This window comes from Ylistrum balloti, unplaced genomic scaffold, assembly GCF_031769215.1.
Source record: "Ylistrum balloti isolate Yb309-2 unplaced genomic scaffold, AGI_CSIRO_Ybal_v1 Utg369850, whole genome shotgun sequence".
In the NCBI taxonomy this organism is placed as follows: domain Eukaryota; kingdom Metazoa; phylum Mollusca; class Bivalvia; order Pectinida; family Pectinidae; genus Ylistrum; species Ylistrum balloti.
In genome coordinates, this window is record NW_026782003.1 from 1,949,499 (window position 1) to 1,973,987 (window position 24,489).

The 24,489-nt window shown below is 37.6% G+C and overlaps 1 protein-coding gene across 1 annotated transcript; it reads left to right on the top strand.

Moving 5' to 3' along the window:
- Positions 1–228: 228 nt before the first annotated feature.
- LOC132545573 (translation factor Guf1, mitochondrial-like) lies at positions 229–22,645 on the top strand. The gene is made up of 17 exons (XM_060209263.1): positions 229–371; positions 2,201–2,270; positions 3,818–3,929; positions 4,562–4,710; positions 9,061–9,141; positions 9,737–9,898; positions 10,340–10,404; positions 11,437–11,549; positions 14,364–14,454; positions 15,388–15,517; positions 15,765–15,874; positions 16,990–17,117; positions 17,418–17,488; positions 18,629–18,730; positions 19,837–19,970; positions 21,393–21,651; positions 22,309–22,645. The coding sequence occupies exons 1-17, from the start codon at positions 280–282 to the stop codon at positions 22,435–22,437; spliced, it is 1,998 nt and encodes a 665-aa protein (XP_060065246.1). The 5' UTR covers positions 229–279; the 3' UTR covers positions 22,438–22,645.
- Positions 22,646–24,489: the final 1,844 nt, after the last annotated feature.

Sequence of the window (24,489 nt, forward strand, 5' to 3'; positions counted from 1 at the left end):
AAGTGTATTAATATCGAAAGTTCGTTTTTCCTTGATATTCCTTGCAGATACTAAAAGCATACACACACGGCAAAACAATAATAATAATAAATATAATAATAACGACGACAGTTACACCGCAGGCATAGACCTAGTATATACGAGAATTAAGGTTCAGATCCGGATCTCTACTCCCGTCGTTCGTGTCTTTTACTGACAATTCAAAATGTCTGCGCCCATGGGGTTCCTCACCGGTTGAGATAGAGGAGTCATCCTATGTGATCGTGTTGTTCTTCCAAAATGTTCATTTGCCCAGGATGTAGGAAATTTCTCAGAATCACTAGACACGCCAAAGTTTTGTGGAAAGAAGCATTATTTCAGCACACCCCAGGGTAAAAAACACTGCGTGTCGTTCTTTCCGCTTTTGACATTGAACAGTCGGGGATCCGCAGTAAATTAACCAGTCTGGAGTCGATGAACTTCAAATCATTGTAAAAAAGTCGATAGAAATTCAGAATAATTAGGACTAGTGTGTGCGTGCGTGCGTGTGTGTGTGTGCTATAATTACTGGCTGGCCATGATACAGTGTAGAAGTTGAGAGAACAGGTCACCTTATATTAGCCTCGCTTACTACAGATTTGTTGCTGATGGTCACATCAAGGATAGAAACTAGAGGCGATTGAGATGCTTCCTTGGATATATTGAACTTTGGATGTTCTTGTGTTTGGGGTCGAAGACTTAGTGAAGGAGGGAGTAGTGTAGATGTTGAGAAAACAGGTGGCCTTACTAGCTTCAGCTAGTGGGAATTTCCCTTTAGTCAAGCAGTAGAGATCAAAAGGCCACTTATAGTTAAACTCCGCTGAGGGCAGGATGTTTTTTTCATTACTCCTTCCTATTACATAGTAACTGTTTGACTTTGTGAACATGCTGAGTTCCCAAGCTCTGAAACTTCACTCCTGTGTCAGCAGCTGCGTTCATTGGTGGATGGTACAAGGCAAATTCTATGCAAGTTATAGCAATATCAATGTGAAGTAAATGTCAATATTTCATTAATGAAACAGAACTTGATAATTTCTGTCAAGTTTTGCAGGAAACTGCCCAGTTGAAATGTTTAACTAAGCACCATTATCGTCACATCCATGTATTCTGAACATGGAGGTATGTCCCTCAACTATTGCTTTTAGTCGTGTGTACCTTAATATGCTGAAGTTATGAGATTTTGGTGTGTTTACACAGTAACGTACCGCTGTTAAAGTGGAATACTGCTGTAATAGTGGAATTGGCTTTAGCTAGGACTTTGTCAATTCTCAGTCCCCATTGACTGTCAGTCTTATCATTCTACTGTCTGACAGAATGAAATGAAGGGATGTAACTCTGGGAAATCACAATGGACTTTTCCATACCTGTTGAAAATAAGTAACAATGACTAGGCTAACTCTGAACTTACCTGAAGAAATTTGATATCTTTATCATAGTTTGAAAACAAAAATTGTTCTCCCAGATCAATCTTGGTCTTTGCCAGCACCTGTGACATACTATAAATATGCATGTTTTAGTGGTAATCAGATGTTAGTGCTGAAAGTATTGCACTAAAATATGATTGAGCTAATTGCTGTTTCTATTTGCTGCATGGTTTATCATTGTGCAGATTTGCTAAAAAGGTATTATGTGCTACAATTTGATTGCAACAAATTAAGTATGTTTACTGTATATGGACACTGAGGACTAATTACTCTCTGTGATTACACCCATTTGCAAATCAAGTAAATGTTGAACTTAATTAAGTCAGTGTATATCGTCAGATAAAACTGATGCCTGTATAAGTGTGGTGTAGAATTAATTCCTCACCCAGTGTCTCGTGTCACTTTTTCTGACATGAAAAGTGAAAGAACTTTTGCAATTGACTTACAAATGTGTAGATTTTTCAACAACATTATCCTTATTTTGTTTCATATCTAATATTGAAAATTGACCAGAAACTGAGATAGACCAAAACTGGAACTTAAATTTTGATATGTAGCCTAACATTACATTAGTTATTTGGCAGTACCCATGGTATGGAGTCATGGAAGTTGGATTGTGAATTTTAAGATTAACTAGGTGATACATACACCTAGATTTAATGCTGTTTGTGAGAAATTAGAAATCTTGTTTATTTTATTATATACCATCTGTAAATATTATTATGTTGAAGATACAGAGAATGACTCTTCTTTTTCAGAGATGTAAATATAAACAGACAAATCAACAGGTTCTTTTCTTCTTCTTCTACAACATTGGCTAAAGCTGGGGTACGTAATTATGACTTTGTGGTTTGTTTTAGACATTGTTTTAGTAGTAATTGGAAGTATATTTCATCTATGGACTGATAATTTTTCTAAAAATATTGAAACTAATTAAATCTAATTATCTTTTGCATTGATATAGATATGTATTTATTCCTAACATCTTTTCAAATGATATATCTCAATGAATGCTGCCCAATGTTTTGTGTTAGGATGTTAGGATGCTAGATTCATTATTACGTATAAAATTGAAACTGATTAAGCAGCTTAAGGTTATTTATTTCATTCAAAATGGACAAATCGTGTTAAAACATACTGCCATTTTTTTGCTCACCTGGTCCAAAGGACAAGTGAAGTTTTGGCATACTGTAGTGTTTGTCATCCATCCTCTGGTGTTGTCTGTCAACTTTTTCTACAAATTGCTAATAGTCATGAATGACGAAGTAGATTTTGCACTCATTTTAAGCATCCTTGGGTGAAGAAGGATCGGTTTTGTTTAAATAGTGAGCCTCAATCATCTACCTAGGGCAGGAGGGGCATGGCCCTATAGGGAAAATAGAGCAAATTGTTTAAGATCCCTCTCCTCCTGGTGGAATGATCAAATGTTGCCCAAATTTGGTCTGAAGCATTCTTGCTTGATGGAAAATTATTTCCTTATGCAAGAGGGGCGAGTCTGTAAGGAGAAATAGAGCAATTTCTTTGAAACCCAACTCCTCCTGTAGGAATGTTTGGATTTTGCCCAAATGGCCTGAAGCATCATTTGGAGAAGGGAAATTGAATGTATGAATGATGGGTTTCGGCACTTTGGGGTAGGTGGGGTGGAACACAATAAGGGAAATACAGCAAAGTCTTCAATTTTGTATATATGATGCAACTGTTCCCCATTGGCAGAGGGGTAGTGCCTAATAGGGGAAATAAACATGATTTTTGTTGGTTGTTTTTCCACTAAGTTTGTTTGAAGAATTATCAGCAAACTAAACCAGATGAGCAATACAGGCCCTCTGGATCTCTTGTTAGCCTTTTCTTACTCAACATGTTTAAGTTCAACAATTGTACAATGTACAAGGTATATAGTTTGGACTGTATGTGGTTAACTTAAACAATATTTTTTGTTCGAGATATACACTGTGTACTGTATACTGAAAAAAATGTTAATTTTTGGGGGTTTCTACTCTTCACCATTTCCGGGACGGCATAAAATCACAAAAAAGTAGAAAATAAAACAGAGAAAATCATAGTCTGTTTCATGACCTCTTTAATAGGCCATTTCCAAATTTCATGACATAACATTGGTACTGTTTTAAGATTTTAATAAAACCACAAACAGGTAAACCTTAAAAATACCCTTTACACTCAAATCTGAATCATTTTGCCAAAAAATATTATGCATCTTCATTAATTATCATTAGATATTTGTTTTGAGTGGTTGATTATTCAATATATACAGTGTCTTCATTATTCATTTGTGTGTGTTTTCCTTAGACCTGTGTATGAACAAGGTATTCTATGTTAATTTTTTTAGGAAATAATTTTGTTTTGATGTCAATTTTCAGGATGAAATTAACCTTGCTAAATTTTCTCCAGAAAATATACGAAACTTTAGTATAATAGCCCATGTGGATCATGGAAAGAGTACATTGGCAGACAGACTTCTTGAAATAACAGGTAAAATTGTATTAAAAGACCTTAAAAATGATGAGAATACAATAATCGGTGGTTATGAAATTTCTTGATTTTTCCAATTTGAGCAAAAAATAATGAAGGTATTTAGAAGCTGTAAATTTGAAGCACAAGATCAAAATGTTCCTCCAAATATATTTTACAGTGTAATTTGTCTAAAACTTGTACAAAGCATATTTCAGGGGTATATTTCTCCTGTTAGGTTAACTTGAAATGTCAGGCAAGTTTCAATGAACAAAGTAAGAGATAATATGCTGTTTTATGATAATGTCTTTGCAAATGAGTTGTTTTTAAACCTGACCTTCACCTTGAGTAAACAGTAATATAAAACAGTATATAATTGACTTGCCATTAAACACCTTTCTATTGTCTAAAAAAAAATGTTGGCATTCAGAGATCATTCCATCATAGATAGAAGTTTTCTATTTGTGAAATAGATCAATTCAAATTTTAGTTTTAGAAAACCTGTTATTACTATGCCTACAGCTGAGTTACATGTATCACAAAAGATCTAATTTACAAAATGGCGAGTAAGAATATCTAAAGGAAATCTTACATTCATCAATTTCTTATTTTCATACATTCTAATTTTGAGCTGTCATTCATATTTCCATCAGGTGCTATACCTAAGAATGTCAGAAACCAGCAGGTATTGGACACCCTACAGGTGGAGAAGGAGCGAGGCATCACTGTCAAGGCTCAGACAGCTTCACTGTTCCACGAATATAAAGGACAAACCTACCTCCTAAACCTTATAGACACTCCAGTATGTAAATCTGAATCCAGATCTTCGTTTTACACAGGTTATTAGGATGAAGGTCAGACAAACCTACCTCCTGAACGTTATAGACACTCTGGTATCTAAATCTAGGCCCAGGTCTTAGTTTTACACTGGTTATTGGGGTGACAGTTTTACACTGGTTATTGGGGTGTTTTAAACTGGTTATCTAGGCCCAGGTCTTAGTTTTACACTGGTTATTGGGGTGACAGTTTTACGCTGGTTATTGGGGTGACAGTTTTACACTGGTTATTGGGGTGACAGTTTTACACTGGTTATTGGGGTGAACGCTGGTTATCCTGTTATAGACACTCTGGTAGGCCCAGGACAGTTTTACACTGGTTATTGGGGTGACAGTTTTACACTGGTTATTGGGGTGACAGTTTTACACTGGTTATTGGGGTGACAGTTTTACACTGGTTATTGGGGTGACAGTTTTACACAGGTTATTGGGGTGACAGTTTTACACTGGGGTGACTACACTGGTTATTGGGGTGACAGTTTTACACTGGTTATTGGGATGAAGGTCAGACAAACCTACCTCCTGAACGTTATAGACACTCTGGTATCTAAATCTAGGCCCAGGTCTTAGTTTTACGCTGGTTATTGGGGTGACAGTTTTACACTGGTTATTGGGATGAAGGTCAGACAAACCTACCTCCTGAACATTATAGACACTCTGGTATCTAAATCTAGGCCCAGGTCTTAGTTTTACGCTGGTTATTGGGGTGACAGTTTTACACTGGTTATTGGGGTGACAGTTTTACACTGGTTATTGGGGTGACAGTTTTACACTGGTTATTGGGGTGACAGTTTTACACTGGTTATTGGGGTGACAGTTTTACACTGGTTATTGGGGTGACAGTTTTACGCTGGTTATTGGGATGAAGGTCAGACAAACCTACCTTGGTTATAGACACTCTGGTATCTAAATCTAGGCCCAGGTCTTAGTTTTACACTGGTTATTGGGGTGACAGTTTTACACTGGTTATTGGGGTGAACAGTTTTACACTAGACACTCTGGTTATAGGCCCAGGTCAGTTTTACACTGGTTATTGGGGTGACAGTTTTACACTGGTTATTGGGGTGACAGTTTTACACTGGTTATTGGGGTCTTAGTTTTACACTGGTTATTGGGATGGACAAAGGTGACAAACCTGGTATCTAAATCTAGGCCCACTTAGTTTTACCTGGTTAACAGTTTTACTGGTTAGACACTGGTTATTGGGGTGACAGTTTTACACTGGTTATTGGGGTGACAGTTTTACACAGGTTATTGGGATGAAGGTCAGACAAACCTACCTCCTGAACGTTATAGACACTCTGGTATCTAAATCTAGGCCCAGGTCTTAGTTTTACATTGGGGTGACAGTTTTACACTGGTTATTGGGGTGACAGTTTTACACAGGTTATTGGGGTGACAGTTTTACACTGGTTATTGGGGTGACAGTTTTACACTGGTTATTGGGGTGACAGTTTTACACTGGTTATTGGGATGAAGGTCAGACAAACCTACCTCCTGAACGTTATAGACACTCTGGTCTAGTCACAGGTCTTAGTTTTACACAGGTTATTGGGGGCAGTTTTACACTGGTTATTGGGGTGACAGTTTTACACTGGTTATTGGGATGAAGGTACTGAACGTTATAGACACTCTGGTATCTAAATCTAGGCCCAGGTCTTAGTTTTACACAGGTTATTGGGGTGACAGTTTTACACAGGTTATTGGGGTGACAGTTTTACACTGGTTATTGGGATGAAGGTCAGACAAACCTACCTCCTGAACGTTATAGACACTCTGGTATCTAAATCTAGGCCCAGGTCTTAGTTTTACACTGGTTATTGGGGTGACAGTTTTACACTGGTTATTGGGGTTAGTTTTACACTGGTTACACTGGTTATTGGGGTGACAGTTTTAACGTTGGGGTGACAGTTTTACGTTATAGACACTCTGGTTATTTGGGTTATGACACTCTGGTCTAGGCCCAGGTCAGTTTTAACCTACCAGTTTTACCTGAACGTTATAGACACTCTGGTATCTAAATCTAGGCCCAGGTCTTAGTTTTACGCTGGGTATTGGGGTGACAGTTTTACTCTGGTTATTGGGGTGACAGTTTTACACGCTGGTTATTGGGGTGACAGTTTTGGTTATTGGGGTGAAGGTTCAGACAAACCTACCTCCTGAACGTTATAGACACTCTGGTTATTAGGCCCAGGTGACAGTTTTACACTGGTTATTGGGGTGACAGTTTTACACTGGTTATTGGGGTGACAGTTTTACACTGGTTATTAGGATGAAGGTCAGACAAACCTACCTCCTGAACGTTATAGACACTCTGGTATCTAAATCTAGGCCCAGGTCTTAGTTTTACGCTGGTTATTGGGATGAAGGTCAGACAAACCTACCTCCTGAACGTTATAGACACTCTGGTATCTAAATCTAGGCCCAGGTCTTAGTTTTACGCTGGTTATTGGGGTGACAGTTTTACACTGGTTATTGGGGTGACAGTTTTACACTGGTTATTGGGGTGAAGGTCAGGCAAACCTACCTCCTGAACGTTATAGACACTCTGGTATCTAAATCTAGGCCCAGGTCTTAGTTTTACACTGGTTATTGGGGTGACAGTTTTACACTGGTTATTGGGGTGACAGTTTTACACTGGTTATTAGGATGAAGGTCAGACAAACCTACCTCCTGAACGTTATAGACACTCTGGTACACTAAATCTAGGCCCAGGTCTTAGTTTTACACTACAGGTTATTGGGATGAAGGTCTTAGTTTTACACGTTATAGACACTCTGGTTATTAGGGTTTACGCTGGTTATTTACGCTGGTTATTGGGGTGACAGTTTTACACTGGTTATTGGGATGAAGGTCAGACAAACCTACCTCCTGAACGTTATAGACACTCTGGTATCTAAATCTAGGCCCAGGTCTTAGTTTTACACTGGTTATTGGGGTGACAGTTTTACACTGGTTATTGGGGTGACAGTTTTACACTGGTTATTGGGGTGACAGTTTTACACTGGTTATTAGGATGAAGGTCAGACAAACCTACCTCCTGAACGTTATAGACACTCTGGTATCTATCTAGGCCCAATCTGGTTAGGACAAACCTTTTACCCAGTTTTACACAGGTTATTATTCAGACAAACCTACCTCCTGAACGTTATAGACACTCTGGTAAATTTACAGTTTTACACTGGTTATTGGGGTGGTTATGAAGGTTCAGACAAACAGTTTTACACTGGTTATTGGGGTGACAGTTTTACACTGGTTATTGGGATGAAGGTCAGACAAACCTACCTCCTGAACGTTATAGACACTCTGGTATCTAAATCTAGGCCCAGGTCTTAGTTTTACGCTGGTTATTGGGGTGACAGTTTTACACTGGTTATTGGGGTGACAGTTTTACACTGGTTATTGAACGTTATAGACACTCTGGTATCTAAATCTAGGCCCAGGTCTTAGTTTTACGCTGGTTATTGGGGTGACAGTTTTACACTGGTTATTGGGGTGACAGTTTTACGCTGGTTATTGGGGTGACAGTTTTACACTGGTTATTGGGGTGACAGTTTTACGCTGGTTATTGGGGTGATGGTTCAAACCTACCTCCAGAATCTTATAAACACTTTGGCATCTAAATCCACATGTAGGCCTAGACCTTAGGATTACACAAGTTGTGAGGGTGGATGGTTAGACAAACCTACATCCTGAATCTCTTAGAAATACTAATAAGGGTGGAAGGGTGGCGCAGTGGTAACACACTCGCTTTTCACCTAGCCGACCGGGGTTCGATTCCCGGAACGGACATGAAAAGGTAAGGGGTCACCTGCCCGACCACGTGGGTTTTCCCCGGGTTCTCCGGTTTCCTCCCACAATAAGACCCCTCGCGCGCTTACATACGGGCCAACAAGAGTGATTAGTATAAGTTGACATAACTTGTTCCGCAATTGTTGTAAAATAAATAAAGTTTAAAAAAGAATACTAATAAGTAATGGGGAGAGGCAGTGAAAAAATCCCATCTTTGAAGATATAGTGTGTTTCTTTGGATATATCACTGGTAAATCATGTTCCATTCTCAGTTTTACTATCAATAAAAATAATTTTTGTTTTGGAACAATAGAATGAAATCAAATTGATGTATGGCTTTGTAAGTCACGTAAACTTTTCTTTGTTATTTTTCTGTTTTCCAAAATGTTTACCATTGTATGTTTTAGTGCTAAAACATACATGTACAATTTAGTAAGAATTATATGTAAAGCACCAATCACTTTTCCATTGATTTTTTTTTGCTTGAATTTGTGACAATAGAAAAAAGAATTCTGTTTCTTTAGGGCCATGTAGACTTTAACTATGAGGTGTCAAGGTCACTTGCTGCCTGCCAGGGTGTTGTACTACTGGTGGATGCTAACCAGGTAAGTGACCTTTAGCTGAAAGTTATCAGGTATAGGTAATTGAACTGTAGCTGTACCTAACTTTAACCAGGTAAGTATGATATTGCTTACTCTAATCAGGTCAGTGACCTACATCATTAGATAACTCTTACCAGGTAAGTGGTCTAACCATGTAAGTATAACATAGCTACAGCTGGTAAATATAACCCAGTAAGTGTAGCATAGCTAACTTCAATGGAATAGTAAATATGACTTACTGCAATGCACTACATGTAGTAAATAGCTAATTCTGATGAGGTAGTAAAAAGCTAATTCTAATGTAGTGATAGGTAGCTAATCTTTATGAAGTGATGGCTAACTCTTTTTTTTTTTAACACATAAGAATAAAAAAATTGGGGCCGCATATATTTTTGGCTCCTGGTTTTCAAGGGCGAAGATATGACACAACCAAAATAAAATATTTTTATTGAAAATTTTGTATAGCAAGACTAAGCCATTATATGTAATAGTAAGACTAACAGAGAAGACTGAAAACTAGAGGAATGTTTATCCAAAATCACATCTACTGTGAGATGTCATAATGATTGCTGCAAGTTTTATTTTCTGTTTATTTCAGGGAGTTCAAGCACAAACCATGGCTAATTTCTTCCTGGCATTTGAAAGAAATTTAACTGTGATACCTTGCCTGAATAAGATAGATCTCTACAATGCAAAGCCAGAAATGGTCCTAGAACAGCTCCACAATGTGTTTGAGACAGACCCCAATGATGTACTAAAGGTACTGTAAAGTTGTTCAGTAGTGTCAATATTTCATGGTTCTTGTTGGAGCTAATTCACCAGGATTAGGCTTTGTGCAAGGCCAATTTTAGCAGTCACCTGGCAAGTATACCATATCCTTACATGTGTATACATCTTTACAGGGATTTATATCATAAATTTTTGAGAGTTTGACTCACTTTCAATAATTTAGCTGCTATATTTAATTACCTGGATTATTGCAAAATCAAGCCCCTCCACAGCCCTTCCCATGTCCCACTGCTTCACAAATATTTCCAACCGTAGGTTATGGTAAACATTATTATATTGCTATCTGCCCCTCCCTCCCCCCCTATTTTTGTTCATTCTGTATTAGGTAGTATTTGTTGAATTTAAGACTTTTTCAGCCTCTTTATACTATACTTTATCACTGGTACTGATTTTCAGGAACTTTTTGTTACAGATATCTGCCAAGGTTGGCACTGGTATAGAAGATTTATTAACAGCCATTATAGAAAGGATTCCCCCGTAAGTCTCTTTATACATATACTACTCCTCGTAGACTGTCAGTCAATGCAGTCACAGTTTAGATACATTATATTGTGACATTATAACCATATTGTATTAGTACTGCTTCTTGTTCTGGTTCTTCAATTAACTTATTGTCTGAACCATAACATTTAAAAACATTTGTAAATTGAAGACAGCTTGATGGCACTAAATTTACAGTGTACCTGCATCACTTAAAATGATATGCTGTGCACTGCTGTTTGGTCATTGTGACCCTGACCTCAGGGTCAAAGGTTGAATAAGTGCACATTGCTCTAAAAAATGTTTGTCCAGGCAATAACATTAAAACTATAGATATGCAAGTATTAATGAAAGTTGTTGTACACCTTTATCACTCACTCGGCCACAGATGATTTGCCGTGATCTCTCATCAGGTCATTGTGACAAATGACTTTGAATGAAGCGAGACATTGCATTAGTACTGGTTTTATAGTTCTTCTTTCTTCTGATACAGTCATCTGGTGTATAACTTTTTAACAGTTATAAAGAAAATAACTTGATGAAACTTGTAACATATACCATTTTCACATCATTGGGTTATTGCAATCTTCATTTTCAAGTCAAAGGTCAATTGAGTGCAGAAATATTTAATGTCTTATAAGGGAGAAAAGGTGACATAAAACTAGTGTTATGTTGTAGTGTAGTTACATTTTAGAATGGAATTTCAGGTTCGAGTTAAGGTTTTCATACATATTGTTGGATTTGTCACCTGAAGTTATCGTCCGGTTGTGTAGTGTTGCTATATTGTTAGGCTGTTGTAAAATTGTTTTTTGACTGATACTGTGAATCACTTAGATTCCTTGAAAACTTTGTAAACTTACCTGTTCAGATGTATTCACGAATACCTGATATGATAGAATACGATATCTTTGAAATTTTTTCTTTTCTTACTAATGGCCTTTGTTTACCTAATCCATACTGTGTATTTTTATAAAGTGAGATGAAGTATGAACTAGGTAATCGTATTCATTGGTGATGTTTTGTTTTCAGTCCTCCGGGAGACAGAGACAAACCCCTGAAATGTCTGGTATTTGACTCACAGTATGATCAGTACCGAGGAGCTGTGGGGAATGTTTTAGTGATGGACGGCAGTGTAAAGAAAGGTACAAGGACTTGTGGGGAGAAGTCATCACTGAATGGCGGTGTGGAGGGAGATATGTGGAGTTGTGGGGAATATGTTATCACTGAATGACAGTGTGGAGGGAGATATGAGGAGTTGTGGGGATTATGTCATCACTGAATGACAGTGTGGAGGGAGATATGAGGAGTTGTGGGGATTATGTCATCACTGAATGGCATTGTGGAGGGAGATATGAGGAGTTGTGGGGATTATGTCATCACTGAATGACAGTGTGGAGGGAGATATGAGGAGTTGTGGGGATTATGTCATCACTGAATGGCAGTGTGAGGGAAGATATGAGGAGTTGTGGGGATTATGTCATCTGAACATTGTGGAGTTGTGGGGATGACTGAATGAAGTGTGGAGGGAGATATGAGGAATTGTGGGGATTATGTCATCACTGAATGACAGTGTGAGGGAGATATGAGGAGTTGTGGGGAATATGTCATCACTGAATGGCATTGTGGAGGGAGATATGAGGAGTTGTGGGGAATATGTCATCACTGAATGGCATTGTGGAGGGAGATATGAGGAGTTGTGGGGAATATGTCATCACTGAATGGCATTATGGAGGGAGATATGAGGAGTTGTGGGGATTATGTCATCACTGAATGACAGTGTGGAGGGAGATATGAGGAGTTGTGGGGAATATGTCATCACTGAATGACAGTGTGGAGGGAGATATGAGGAGTTGTGGGGATTATGTCATCACTGAATGACAGTGTGGAGGGAGGAGGAGTTGTGGGGATATGTCATCACTGAATCACTGAATGACTGAAGTGTGGAGGGAGATATGAGGAGTTGTGGGGATTATGTCATCACTGAATGACAGTGTGGAGGGAGATATGAGGAGTTGTGGGGATTATGTCATCATCACTGAATGACAGTGTGGAGGGAGATATGAGGAGTTGTGGGGATTATGTCATCACTGAATGACAGTGTGGAGGGAGATATGAGGAGTTGTGGGGATTATGTCATCACTGAATGACAGTGTGGAGGGAGATATGAGGAGTTGTGGGGAATATGTCATCACTGAATGACAGTGTGGAGGGAGATATGAGGAGATATGAGGAGTTGTGGGGATTATGTCATCACTGAATGACAGTGTGGAGGGAGATATGAGGAGTTGTGGGGAATATGTCATCACTGAATGACAGTGTGAGGGAAGATATGAGGAGTTGTGGGGAATATGTCATCACTGAATGGCATTGTGGAGGGAGATATGAGGAGTTGTGGGGATTATGTCATCACTGAATGACAGTGTGGAGGGAGATATGAGGAGTTGTGGGGATTATGTCATCACTGAATGACAGTGTGGAGGGAGATATGAGGAGTTGTGGGGGGAATGACAGTGTATGTGGGGATTATGTCATCACTGAATGACAGTGTGGAGGGAGATATGAGGAGTTGTGGGGATTATGTCATCACTGAATGACAGTGTGGAGGGAGATATGAGGAGTTGTGGGGATTATGTCATCACTGAATGACAGTGTGGAGGGAGATATGAGGAGTTGTGGGGATTATGTCATCACTGAATGACAGTGTGGAGGGAGATATGAGGAGTTGTGGGGATTATGTTATCACTGAATGACAGTGTGAGGGAAGATATGAGGAGTTGTGGGGATTATGTCATCACTGAATGACAGTGTGGAGGGAGATATGAGGAGTTGTGGGGATTATGTCATCACTGAATGACAGTGTGGAGGGAGATATGAGGAGTTGTGGGGATTATGTCATCACTGAATGACAGTGTGGAGGGAGATATGAGGAGTTGTGGGGATTATGTCATCACTGAATGACAGTGTGAGGGAAGATATGAGGAGTTGTGGGGAATATGTCATCACTGAATGACAGTGTGAGGGAAGATATGAGGAGTTGTGGGGAATATGTCATCACTGAATGGCATTGTGGAGGGAGATATGAGGAGTTGTGGGGAATATGTCATCACTGAATGACAGTGTGAGGGAAGATATGAGGAGTTGTGGGGAATATGTCATCACTGAATGGCATTGTGGAGGGAGATATGAGGAGTTGTGGGGAATATGTCATCACTGAATGGCAAGGAGTTGTGGGGAATATGTCATCACTGAATGGCATTGTGGAGGGAGATATGAGGAGTTGTGGGGAATATGTCATCACTGAATGACAGTGTGGAGGGAGATATGAGGAGTTGTGGGGAATATGTCATCACTGAATGGCAGTGTGGAGGGAGATATGAGGAGTTGTGGGGAATATGTCATCACTGAATGGCATTGTGGAGGGAGATATGAGGAGTTGTGGGGATTATGTCATCACTGAATGACAGTGTGGAGGGAGATATGAGGAGTTGTGGGGATTATGTCATCATCACTGAATGACAGTGTGGAGGGAGATATGAGGAGTTGTGGGGAATATGTTAAAAACCAATCGATAATGTACATCATTGTAAATAATTGTCGTAGATATATAGAATTATATATAGAAGAGAGCAGAAAGGTTTGTACATCTGTAAATATAGGTATAACCAGTTATGTTTGATAAACTATAGAAAAAGAAGTCAGACTAGAAAAGTAAATACAGAAACATCCTTATGTTCCTTGGGAAGTCCCCCACTAAAGTTTATTCCTGCTGGACTTGCAGTGATGATAGAGTATAATATCCTATGGTCTCAAATTTTCAATCTCACATTGATTGTAAAGACAAGCTTAAAATATTGTTTTGGAATAAAAATCCCCAGCTTATGACTAGAATTTTACCCTCAGAAATTTGGGGTTTTTTTAATGTTTAATGGGTTTTTTTTTCTTCTTCTTTTTTTCAGGTGATAAAATCATGTCATTATTTTCAAGAAAATCATATGAAGTTCAGGGAACTGGCATTCTACATCCTAATGAGAAACTGGTGAATGTTTTGTAAGTACAGTTTAGGTATACAACAATGAAGTTCAGGGAACTGGCATTCTGCATCCTAATGAGAAACTGGTGAATGTTTTGTAAGTACAGTTTAGGTATACAACAATGAAGTTCAGGGAACTGGCATTCTGCATCCTAATGAGAAACTGGTGAATGTTTTGTAAGTACAGTTTAGGTATACAACAATGAAGTTCAGGGAACTGGCATTCTGCATCCTAATGAGAAACTGGTGAATTGTAAGTACAGTTTAGGTATACAACAATGAAGTTCAGGGAACTGGCATTCTGCATCCTAATGAGAAACTGGTGAATGTTTTGTAAGTACAGTTTAGGTATACAACATATTCACATCTTATTCACCGTCTGATTGCATGATTTCTCTGCCTTTGATATCAGTAAGTGAAGGTTTACAATTTAATTATTTTCATACCTTTACTGCTGTCAGTGTATAAGTCATGCCTGTGACTATTGAAACACAGTATGAACATCATCATTAACCTCAGTACCAAGCCATAACAAAACCAAGGCATAAGGTAAAAGTTATAAGGTTTGATCTGCGAACATTAAAATAACTGATACAAGGATAGCATTAGTATGAAATTATTCCTTAAGCTTATACTACATTGTATCTATATTGTAAAGTGGTATTATAGTGGGAGTAGTTCAGAGTGTCTATAACTCACATCTACTGTTCTATATACAGGAAAATTTTGTTATAGTTTTAACTTTTCACTCATTTTCGTCATGCACAAAAATGATTCTGAATAATGGGGTTTTAATTTTTATAGATTTATATGGATTTGGAATAGGGATAACCCTATTGTGTTTTAAAATTTGTGCGGCAGTATATTTTGTTAATACTCACAAATATTCCTTTCACTGTCTATTCTGCACGTCTCGTTAGTATCTCTTTGTTTTTTTTCTTTCTGTACAGGTATGCAGGACAAGTAGGATTCATACATGCAAATATAAAGAAGATCTCTGACTTTCAAGTGGGCGATACTTTCTGTCACCAGAAGTCACCAGTGGAACCCTTACCTGGATTCAAACCTGCCGTGCCAATGGTACAAAACCAACACCTGTTGTTTATGTGGTACAAAGTTACACCTGTTGTTTCTGTGGTATAAAGCCAACAGCTGTTGTTTATGTGATATAAAACCAACACCTGTTGTTTCTGTGGTACAAAACTTACACTTGTTGTTTCTGTGGTACACATCTTTCACTGGTTGTGTCTTTGGAAAAAACTTATCATTACATATTCCCCATTATTAAATATTCTTGATTCGTTATTTATATAATGATGAATTTCAGGTGTTTGCTGGAATATTTCCATCAGATCAATCACAGCTACCATCACTGAAGGCTGCCATTACCAAACTAACCCTCAACGACAGTAGTGTGGCTGTCAGTCTAGAAAACAGGTTAGTACAACTATAGAGGGTTGTCTGTATTCTAGTAATTAGTACAACTGTAGAGGGTTGTCTGTATTCTAGTTATAAGTACAACTATAGAGGGTTGCCTGTATTCTAGTAATTAGTACAACTGTAGAGGGTTGGCCATATTCTAGTAATTAGTACAACAATAGAGGGTTGTCTGTATTCTAGTAATTAGTACAACTGTAGAAGGTTTTAGTGCAGACTTGGTTTAAATTTACACAATAGTTCTTTGTTTTAGTGCGGCCATTGGACAGGGCTGGAGAGCTTGTTTATTTTTACACACTGGTTCTGTTTTAGTATAGCCATTGGACAGGGCTGGAGAGCTTGTTTATTTTTACACACTGGTTCTATGTTTTAGTACAGCCATTTGACAGGGCTGGAGAGCTTGTTTATTTTTACACACTGGTTCTATGTTTTAGTGCAGCTAATGACACACTGGTTCTATGTTTTAGTGCGGCCATTGGACAGGGCTGGAGAGCTTGTTTATTTTTACACACTGGTTCTATGTTTTAGTACAGCCATTGGACAGGGCTGGAGAGCTTGTTTATTTTTACACACTGGTTCTATGTTTTAGTGCAGCCAATGACACACTGGTTCTATGTTTTAGTACAGCCATTGGACAGGGCTGGAGAGCTTGTTTATTTTTACACACTGGTTCTATGTTTTAGTGCAGCCAATGACACACTGGTTCTATGTTTTAGTGCAGCCATTGGACAGGGCTGGAGAGCTTGTTTATATTTACACACTGGTTCTATGTTTTAGTGCAGCCAATGACACACTGGTTCTATGTTTTAGTGCGGCCATTGGACAGGGCTGGAGAGCTTGTTTATATTTACACACTGGTTCTATGTTTTAGTGCAGCCAATGACACACTGGTTCTATGTTTTAGTGTGGCCATTGGACAGGGCTGGAGAGCTTGTTTATATTTACACACTGGTTCTATGTTTTAGTGCAGCCAATGACACACTGGTTCTATGTTTTAGTGCGGCCATTGGACAGGGCTGGAGAGCTTGTTTATATTTACACACTGGTTCTGTGTTGTAGTGCGACCATTGGACAGGGCTGGTTGTTTATATTTACACACTGGTTCTATGTTTTAGTGCAGCCATTGGACAGGGCTGGAGACTTGGTTTCCTTGGTATGCTTCACATGGATGTTTTTTGTCAGAGATTGGAACAAGAATTCGGGGCATCTGTCATCATTACAGCCCCTAATGTACATTACAGAGGTATGTCGTGATAACATGTTCACAGCTGTATGGTTAAACTGGGATTGATATTTATATTCAAATATGTTAGTTTATATTTCAAGGAAATCAACTAAATAATGATTTGATAACATCTACAGGCATACCATAATATCATTCAAGTTCATCAAAATTTTACTGGGTCATTTTATTTTGTATTAATTGGTTTAATTGAGAAGAAGACCGAAGATAATCAAGTCCACATATATTTGTACATGTTTGGACTAATTGACTGATATTCTGAAATAAATATTTTTCTTATTTTCCTTCTACAATTTCAAGTTCGGATCAAAGGAAAAAAGAACATAAAAATTTATGGAGACGAGATTGTGGATGTCCTGAACCCTTGTAAGGTAAGCCACAGATATTGTGCATGTCTACAATGAAAGCTGTTTTACACCACAAATTACTGCCTTTAACATAACTTGTGGAGTTTTGATTGACACAAATCGGTCAATACATATCCTTTCCTATTGGGTAAATCTTGTTAAATATTTGACAATATTTTGTATTTTCCTCTGTGGTGAATTTTCACAATACTGTAAAAATATGTACAACTTACTTAAATGGTATGAATTGATAAACAGAGAGACAAGATACAGTATATAGCAATGAGATACCACACAAGGATAGTGTATGATCACTAAACACCTGGAAGACAAACCAACAAGGCCTACATTTTTTGTAAAATGCTCAATCTGGGCAGGATACTTACATAAACATTATCCAAGAGCAGGCCTATTTTATTTTTTTCAAAATATCTCTTTATATTTTTTGAGAAGTACTGGATGGATCTTACTCAAATTTCACATGTAGGTTTCCCTTAATCCCTAATTGTGCCTGTTTGATTTTGGGACTGATCAGAAAAAACAAATGGCGTACAGGTGGCCATCTTGGATTTTGACTTCAAAAGTTTGTTATCACCATTTCTTGAGAAATACTGTGTAGATCTTTCTCAATTTTCATGTATTGGTTCCTCTTGGTTACTAGTTGTGCCTGTTTGAGTTTGAGATTGATCAGAAAAACAAAATGGCCAACAAGCAGCCATCTTGTATTACATCTAGATTGTTATCCCTGTTTCTTAAGAAGTACTGAATGAATCTCTCACGAATTTCATATGTATGTTCCCTTTGGTCTCTACTTATGGTTCTTGTCCTATGTCAAAATATTGTATCAAAGCTTTAATGATGTTTTAAGTTATTCAACTACTGTTTAAAGTTGTATTCAAGTTCGTTGTTTGTAAAATCATCCTTAATATTGTTATAGGAGTTAAAGTTACTGCCCTGTTTTTACATTATTCAGCTGGCTTAAGGCTCATGTAATTGTCATAGGCTATGTTATAGAATTCAAGATTTTTCAAGAACTGATCTAAAAATTTTTAAAGAATGTTTATTTCACTAATGTCTACACTTTATATCGAAATAAAAATGTTATTCAGGATACCATAAAATTTTAAGATATTTGTTAAAAAAATGTCCTACTTGATCTTACAGCTTCCAGATTTGAGCATTATAGAGGAGTTTCAGGAACCAATGATATTAGCGACCATCATCATTCCTGATCAATACTTGACCACTGTGCTCTCACTCTGCCTTGTAAGTGTACCACATTACGACTCTTTAATCAGTATAAAATCATTCATTGCAGCTGTCATTAGTTGAAGATTACCATTGTTTCCATTGTGACTTTGTAAGTTCATGGCATCATATGCTTTTACCAAAGAAGGAGATACAAGTTTTGTGTCAGTCCAATAAAATGCTGTTTTAACAAATGTTTTGAGAAGTATCTAAGCTATGTGATAAACAGTATCTTACAATCATTTTCATTTCACATTAGATTTTTAAAAGCTATTATGATGTTATGTCTTTACAACCGTTATTTTACAAGGGACTGTAACAAGAATTAGTGCTGGTGTTTTTCACCAAGCTGACAAGAATTGCTGTCAATATAAATTGTACAGTCACCAACCAATTACTACCCAACTTTAATTAAGTCCATGTCTGTTAATCCTGTTAAGACCAACCATATCTATCATGGAGTAGAATTACAAACATATTTATTGTTCTGCAGTAAGCCCACCCCCTGACTAGGAGTCAAAATTTCTGTGTTAGCCCCCTGGTTTAATTTTCCAGTAATTAAACCACCCCCTGACCTGAGAGTCAAGAGTCTATGTGTTAGCCCCCTGATTATATTTTACTCTAATAAGCCCACTCCCAGTCATGGAGTCAGAGTCTATATGTTTGCTCGAGGGGTCTATGGTCCTGTAATAAGCCCACCCCCTGACTCCGAGTCAGAATCTATGTGTTAGCCCCTGATTTTATTTAACTCTAATAAGCCCACTCCCAGTCTAGGAGTCAGAATCTATATGTTTGCTGGAGTCTATGATCCTGTAATAAGCCCACCCCCTGACTTGGTGTCGGAATCTATGTGTTAGCCCCTAGGTTTTATTTTCCTGTAATAAATCAACCTCCTGACCTGGCCAGAGTTTATGTGTCAGCTCCATGGGTTAAATTCAAGAAAAATACAGTTATTGGAATGACTTGTAGACAGAAATATTTCATGTGGAGGGGCTGTCTTGCAATCAAAATATCAAAATTTTATATTGGAGGTAAGACTATTGAACGTATGAATTATCTTGAGAAGTATAATACAACACTTATAAATTTCTTTGAGATTTGCTTACATATTTTTGTTGTTTCAGTCAAGGCGTGGTGAACCACAAGAACAGACCTATATAGACCAAAACAGATTAGTAATAAGGTGCATCTTTCCACTCAATGAGGTGCTTGTAGACTTTTATGATGAACTGAAATCCGTCACATCTGGCTATGCAAGGTACAATGATTTCCTTTTCTTTCAGTAAAAGTGCGTTACGATTTTAAATCCGATATTGTAAACATATTATAACACTTCTTGTAAATTGTGTATACCTAAAACTGCTCACCTGGCCCGAAAGTAAGCTTTTCCCCTTAAAATCGCTGCTAGTCATAAATAACTTAAAAGATTTTGACCAAATATGGTCAGATGCTTCCTAAGGGAACAAATTTTGTATAAATTATGGGTTTCTGCCCTTAGGGGACTGAGGGGTCGGGCCCATTTGGGGAAATAGAGCAATTTCTTAAAAATTTTTCTCCTTCTCCCCTTGTTGGGGGAAGGGGAACCAATTTTGTGTAAACAGTAGGTCTCAACTTCTTGAGGCGGGAAGGATGGGACCTAATAGGGGAAATTTAGCAATTTCTTCAAAATCCTACTCCTCCTGTAGGAATGATTGGATTTTGCGAACATTTGGTGTGAAGCATCGTTGGTGGAAGGGGAATCAATTCTTAATAAACGCTGGGCCTTGGCCCTCTGGGGCAGGGTCTGATATTGGGCAAATTCATTAAAGTCCTACTTTTCCTGTAGGAGTGATTGGGTCTGACGAATGAATGATTTGGTGACCCCCTTTGTACAGAAGGTTGGGGTCCAATAGGATAATAGATATGTTTTTTCTTGTTTGCTTTGATATTTAGAATTCCTTATCCCTTAATTTTAATGTAGCAATTTCAGCCAAGTGAGTATGCTTCTGTACAATAGTATGGAGCTGCAGCCTAGTTATTAGTGCTACCACATTAAGTGTACTACCAAAGGCCTCCAGCAGGACCCCACACAGTTACATTATACCAACATAAGGCAAACCGGTCATTACACTGTCACAATGCTGAGGGTTAAGCAGAGAGTAGCAATGATCAATGATCTTTCTTTATGGTATGTCTTCGCCAAGAACTCAAACAAGTTTGACTTGAACTTCCTATACTGCTTCTTTCACAAACAACTTGAGCAGCAGTGGCAGAGTGGTTAGGGCATGTGAAAATATTTCATCACTTGCCCTCCACCCCTGGGTCGTACACTAGAGGGCAGTCACCAGCAAGGCACTAGCTGCAGTCGATGTTTTTTTTCGGTATCTCCTGCTTTCCTCCATTAACCAAACCTGGGATGTCCTTAAATAACCCTGGCTGTTAAAAGCAACAATACCAAACTCATAACCAACTTGACTACAGCATAATGGCTCTTGTTGAACATGATCTATGAGCCTCATCAAGGATAACAGTGATTAGCGTAACTTTGGAATGTGATGTCAGTTGATAAATAATTAGATGATAAGTCAGGTAATTTTTGTCATGGTTCATTAGGGTTGGTTTGTAGGTGTGTAGGTTTGCTATATTGATGAATCATTCAGCAGAATGTGAACAAATGTCTTACATGTTTATATTGTTTCAGTTTTGATTACGATGACCATGGATACCGAACATCTGATCTAGCAAAAGTTGAGTTCCACATCAATAAACTCCCTGTTGAAGAGATGACAATGATCTGTCATATGAGTAGCTCTAAACGGCGTGGCAAGGAGATATGTGCCCGTCTTAAGGAAGTTATTCCTCGCCAATTGACTTACGTCACAATTCAGGCAGTTGTACATGGCAATATTGTTGCACGAGAGGATATCAAACCCATCAAGAAAGATGTCTTGGCTAAATGTGTAAGTTCTTTTTATCTACGAGAATTTTTGTTTTCAGAAAGCGTATAGAGGTTTTCATGTTGAAGTTATTTTGGTACTTGTATCGTTTTTATGATATCTGTATTACATAGCCAGTTGACTCAGAACAAGTACCAACATGTGTTTGTAGAGTATGAGAAAAAGAGGCATGTTTCTCCCTGGTTTGGAGGTTATACTGATACATATCCTAAATAGGTTTTGATTTTAGTTATAAACTGTGAATATTAGACTTGGTTCCTCAGGGTTAATCCAGTAGGTCATTTATCTCACCCAAGGACTCCCCATGTTTTATTTAGGGGTATCACCCTTAGAATTAAATTGGTAATTTACTGAGGTGTAAAAGGCAGCAAAATGAACCATGGAGAGAAGCGATTTATTTTGGAGTCCTGGGGTCAGGTAGATGTTTTACTGGAATAGGTCTCAACAAGGATGTCCTTATAAGGACATTTTAAGCCAGTTACAAGCAATTTCTTTTAGGCTGAGCAGTAAAATTGTTCTAATGGAAAATACTGTATTATCAATAGTAAAACAAGTCAGGTGACCATAAAGGCCCACAGGCCTCTTATTTGTGTCCGTAGATTCAGGTGATCTTTCACTTAAGTTGGCTCTTCACAAATATTTTTTCTTAACTCTTTGCAGTATGGCGGTGATGTTACCAGAAAAAATAAGCTACTCAACAAGCAGGCAGATTATCTTAAGAAACTTAAACAGGTTGGAACAGTAAAAATACCAAAGGATACATTCATCAAAGTGTTGAAGAAAAAGTAGCATTTTGGAGATTAATGTGATCGCAGTTGAGGAAATAGTGAAAGAATAAGTGTGATATTGTTCCGTCATCAGAGAAATACATCGTGTATCAAACAAGGACTGCTGTTTTGTTATCAATTCACTAAGAGTTGATATTGTAATGTCAAAAACATGAAATGTACAATTACATAAATTATTTATTTATGATAAAATCAAGTTGTTTTTTTCATTTTTGTTTTGTTTTTCATTATCTGCTTAGAACATTGTTGCTCAGGGTAGTTTACACTCTGCAAATCAGGAATCTTACGATCTTTGGAATATGTTTTTAATTAATCATATATACCATTTTTATAAAATAAATGAAACTTGTTAAAATTTGGTACAGAATACCTAAAATCCTGCTAGCTAATGTGTCCACTCTACTTTGTAATCAGTTGTGTCCACTCTACTTTGTAATCAGTTAAGTCTTGCCAGAAGGGCTGGACTCTTAAATATGATTTCCATCTCCATGTCATCTATATTTTTCTTGATTGAAATTATTGCAATATCTTGAAAATGATTAATTTGTCATTGAAAATATTAATTAGTTACCAAAATTGCATTTTTGGGGGTAACAAGGAGAGTGTGGGGAAAGATCTATTTCATTACAAAATGATAAATATGATTTTAACAAATGCCACAGAAACACATTTGTAAAATTATGGTATGATCAGGAGATGTAGAACAGATTGAGAAGGACTGTCAGCAGATGATACAAGTATAGATCAAAACAGACAATTAGTGGAATCTGCCAGCAATATTACAGTCTTAAATATAGCAGAGAAAGTGTGTGTCAGAAATACATATGTAAGTTGAGTTAGTGGAATCTGCCAGCAATATTACAGCCTTAAAGATAGCAGAGAAAGTGTGTGTCAGAAATACATATGTAAGTTGAGTAATTGCTCTGATTGGTTTACTTCTTTGATAAGTGGGCAGCATTAAAACAACTACGACTTTGCCTGATGGTAATACCAATTTATACCTCATCAGTAAAATTACATTAAAATCACTTTGACTTTGCCAGACTACAATTAAAATTCTTACCTTATCAGTAAAAATTCATTAGTTCATTACTATCAATTGCATTTTTTCAGTTATTCAGAGGATGTAATGAGGAAAGCACTTTCATGGCCCCACATAAAGAGTACAAGAAAAATTCAATTGGAGGCTAAATTGTAAAATTCATGCTTCAAGATTTACACAACATGATTGTGCCTGCTGATACGGCATCCACTAACTTGATCCTTGTCTGCAAAGAACTGGACTTGCTTGATAACACAGGAAACCCCACATATACATTATGCAATCTTTCAAAAGACGAAATACTAGCTAATCATGCTTTGGTATTACCATCATTAAAATTGCCTATTAATGATCAGGATATGGACCTCCCCCTTTTATATTGGATTTCCAAATTTCACAAGAATCCATGTAAACAATGTTTTATTGCTGGCTCGTCCAGCTGTTCAACCAAGACTTTGTCAAAACGACTGACCACCATTCTAAGCACCATCAAATATGGGTCACAGCCTTATTGTTATAGTTTATTCAAGAAGTGGAATTAATAGTATGTGGATTTGATGAACTCCAAAGAGCTTTTGGCCAATCTTCAACACCCTCTTCTAAAAAAACATTTCTTCTATAAGAACACTTGATTTTTTTCACCCTGTACACCACCATATCCCATTCTTAACTGAAGGAACGCCTTCGTTCTCCTGTTATGAAAACTTTCTCCCCCAAGAAAGTTAAACGGCAGTTTAAAAATATATCCTGAAGCTTATTTTATAAAAAGTACATCCAATTCAAAGAAATATATGGAGGACGAAATCTTTAAAATGATGAGACTTTTTGGTTCACTACATCTCTGTCGAGTTTGGTTATAAGATCTTTCAAAAGACTCTTGGCATACACAAGGGAACTAACTGTGTCCCTCTGTTGGCTGATGTGTTTTTGTTTTCATATCAGGCTGAACTTATCAAAGAGCTTATCAAAATGGGTCACTAAGACCTTGCAAAGTCATCTAATTTCATTGAA

Coding starts and splice junctions, on each gene's coding strand:
- LOC132545573 (XM_060209263.1), top strand. CDS start 280: ATGTTCATTTGCCCAGGATGTAGGAAATTTCTCAGAATCACTAGACAC. Junction 4,711..9,060: donor TAAACCTTATAGACACTCCA/GTATGTAAATCT, acceptor CTGTTTCTTTAG/GGCCATGTAGACTTTAACTA. Junction 11,550..14,363: donor GGACGGCAGTGTAAAGAAAG/GTACAAGGACTT, acceptor TCTTTTTTTCAG/GTGATAAAATCATGTCATTA.